General features: G+C 35.4%; 1 protein-coding gene across 1 annotated transcript; it reads right to left on the bottom strand.

The window, feature by feature from the left end:
* Nucleotides 1–1,075: 1,075 nt before the first annotated feature.
* Nucleotides 1,076–1,973, bottom strand: LOC129941914 (uncharacterized). Its single transcript, XM_056050682.1, has one exon. It carries the CDS (start codon nt 1,870–1,872, stop codon nt 1,465–1,467), a length of 408 nt encoding a protein of 135 aa, XP_055906657.1. The 5' UTR covers nt 1,873–1,973; the 3' UTR covers nt 1,076–1,464.
* Nucleotides 1,974–2,563: the final 590 nt, after the last annotated feature.

Consider the following 2,563-nt stretch of genomic DNA (forward strand, 5'->3'; position numbering starts at 1 on the left):
GTTTTATTGTAAACAAATTTTCACACATCATACAAATCTAAATGAATCGTCATCAAAAGTTAATAAATAAATAACAGTGTTAAGTATCTTTTAATGCAGGGATGGCAAACCTGATAAGGAACGTATAATCCATACTGTTTAAATTGACTTTTTTGTTAAAAACTTAAGGGGAGACGGAGTTTATATGGCCATTTTAACGATAAATTGTTGAGGATTAGATTTTAGAAAGTTAAGGCTTGTTTATCAATTTCACCTAAGTTTAAAATTGTAAAATATTTAAAGCTAAAGGTATTGCATGAATTAACATTTTTTTGGGGTCCACGCGAATATTTAAACCCCCTGCTTCCATTCAAGGCTAGTATGCTGACAGTGGGTTAAGCTAATAACAGAATTTTTAGTGCTTCTAGTTTAATTGTGCTAACTAAATAAAGAAAATAATTAAATGGCGCATCAGTCCGTTGAGAACCACTTTGTGTTTGGAGGGGACCAACAGTTGTATGCCGAATCCAAACGACTATTTGCGAAAAATGACAAGAATAACTTTTGAGGGGTTTGTCAATTTCTCGTAAGAGTCAGTACCCGTAAAAATAACTTTAGGTGACACAGTCAGGAATTAAACCCAAGACCTCTAGCATGACAGTCCTACGCACTAGCCATAACACCACTGATACTGCAATTGCGCTTACTACTATAATTAATGTCTCGAACTATGGATTCTTTACAAATAAGTAGCTTGATCATATACAAGCTGGAATATTCATGGATTAGAAATGGATCTTTGTGAAAAACTATCTTTTAAACTTATCAACGCAAAGACTTCACCTGAAATGACAGTTGATGTACTATAAGTGATTTTTTTACTTTCTTACACAAAAGTATACCTTCTTAAAAAAGGTTTGCAACCACTGTCATCAAATATTTATTCAATTTCAAAGCTATTTCACTTGAAATCCACTTTCTGTTGCAAAGTAGATATACTTTACCTACGTAGGCAGCCCACTTAAACGCCCATCACAAATCACGGTTTGCCATTAAAGGTATCTTGCGGAACACAAACACGAAAACCACGTATACATATTTTCTTCAAAAAGTAGCTACCTTTTTGTTTTTTATTAAATTTCCATTGATGAGAAAAATTCAAAAATGTACAAAATAAATTAATTACAAGAAATGTTAGTAAAAAGTTCGACTTTTACTGGGGTAACAGGTAAAAAGGTAAGGCAAGTTAGTTAAAGAGATGCTCCTTCTGTAACTTCATCAGAGAATTGAAGTTTGCTTCTTCTGGTTTCAGGTTATATATAGCAGCACTCCGGTCTGCCATATTTTCAAACTCGTTCGTTTTTCTGTTATTTTAGATTTTTGTCTTTTTTTTTGGATTTCCTTATTTTCTATCCAATACTGCATACTGCCTGGTGGATGCGATGGTGATTGGTGATTGTGAGCACTTTTGCCATTGTCCTCGGCTCAATTCACTTGCCGGAATCTTTTTGCCTCGGCGTAGTCCCTGACATCTGAATAATTCCTCTCCGGCTTTATGCGGACATCGTTTGGATCCAATTCGAATTGGCCATTCCATTCGGTGGGCAGAATTGTCGGCTCCGAATTGTATTCAAAGTAATTCTGATCATCGGATCGATTGCGTTCCTGTTGCATCAGTACCTCGCCGCTCTTGGCGAATGTGCCGTCCCACGTTGTTGGCAGGATAATTGGTTCGGTATTGAAGCCATAGAAATTATTCGTATTCGTTACGAATTCGTTGTGCTTACGCACTTTGGAGACATTGTTGGCAGATCCTTCGCCATATACGAACTTGCCGTTCCATCCTTCGCACTTGGTTTGGATATATTCGTCTTTTTTACCGCGGCGATACATTTTTAAATTGTCGTATTGTGTTATGTTTCGTAGATTCTATTTATTGCTTTTTTGTTAGTCAACAACTGACGCGGTTGAGATTCGAGGTGTAACTGCCAGATATTTATTAAGATACTCTAGAAGAAAATTTTATATCCGAGGTTTATTTTTGTTGTTTTGTTGTGTTTATGGTGTTAGGTGCAGAGCTATCCGCCTACGAAACAAGTCCACATAGCTTCACCTCTGTAGCGCTAAAGTCTAGATAGTTTGCCATATGAGGTATTCAAGACATCCACAACAGTCAGATTCGGATATGAGAGCTTGCGGAGCAATAATAATAATATTATGAGTCAGTGACTTTGGTAACAACAGCGCAGCACAGTGAAGTTGTTTTTGGCGCGTTTTAATGGTTGACACCTGGGGAAGTAGAAAACTATATGATTGTTAGTTAATTGATAATTGCGTTTCTTATTTTTATTACTTTAAAGAGGGCAATTATTGGTTTCATGTAACATTGAAATGGCTTCAGAAAATACGATTGTCAAAGAAGAGAATAAGAAAGATTACGTTTTTTAAATTGTCATATTAAAGTGGCTTACTAACCTTTGCCAAGTAAACATAATAGAAATAAGTTAATTTTAAATTCAGAAATTTTGTCATAATCACACTAAATGCGTTGATAGTCAAAATTGTGGGCATTATTTTAAAATTT

This window comes from Eupeodes corollae, chromosome 1, assembly GCF_945859685.1.
Source record: "Eupeodes corollae chromosome 1, idEupCoro1.1, whole genome shotgun sequence".
Classification (NCBI taxonomy): domain Eukaryota; kingdom Metazoa; phylum Arthropoda; class Insecta; order Diptera; family Syrphidae; genus Eupeodes; species Eupeodes corollae.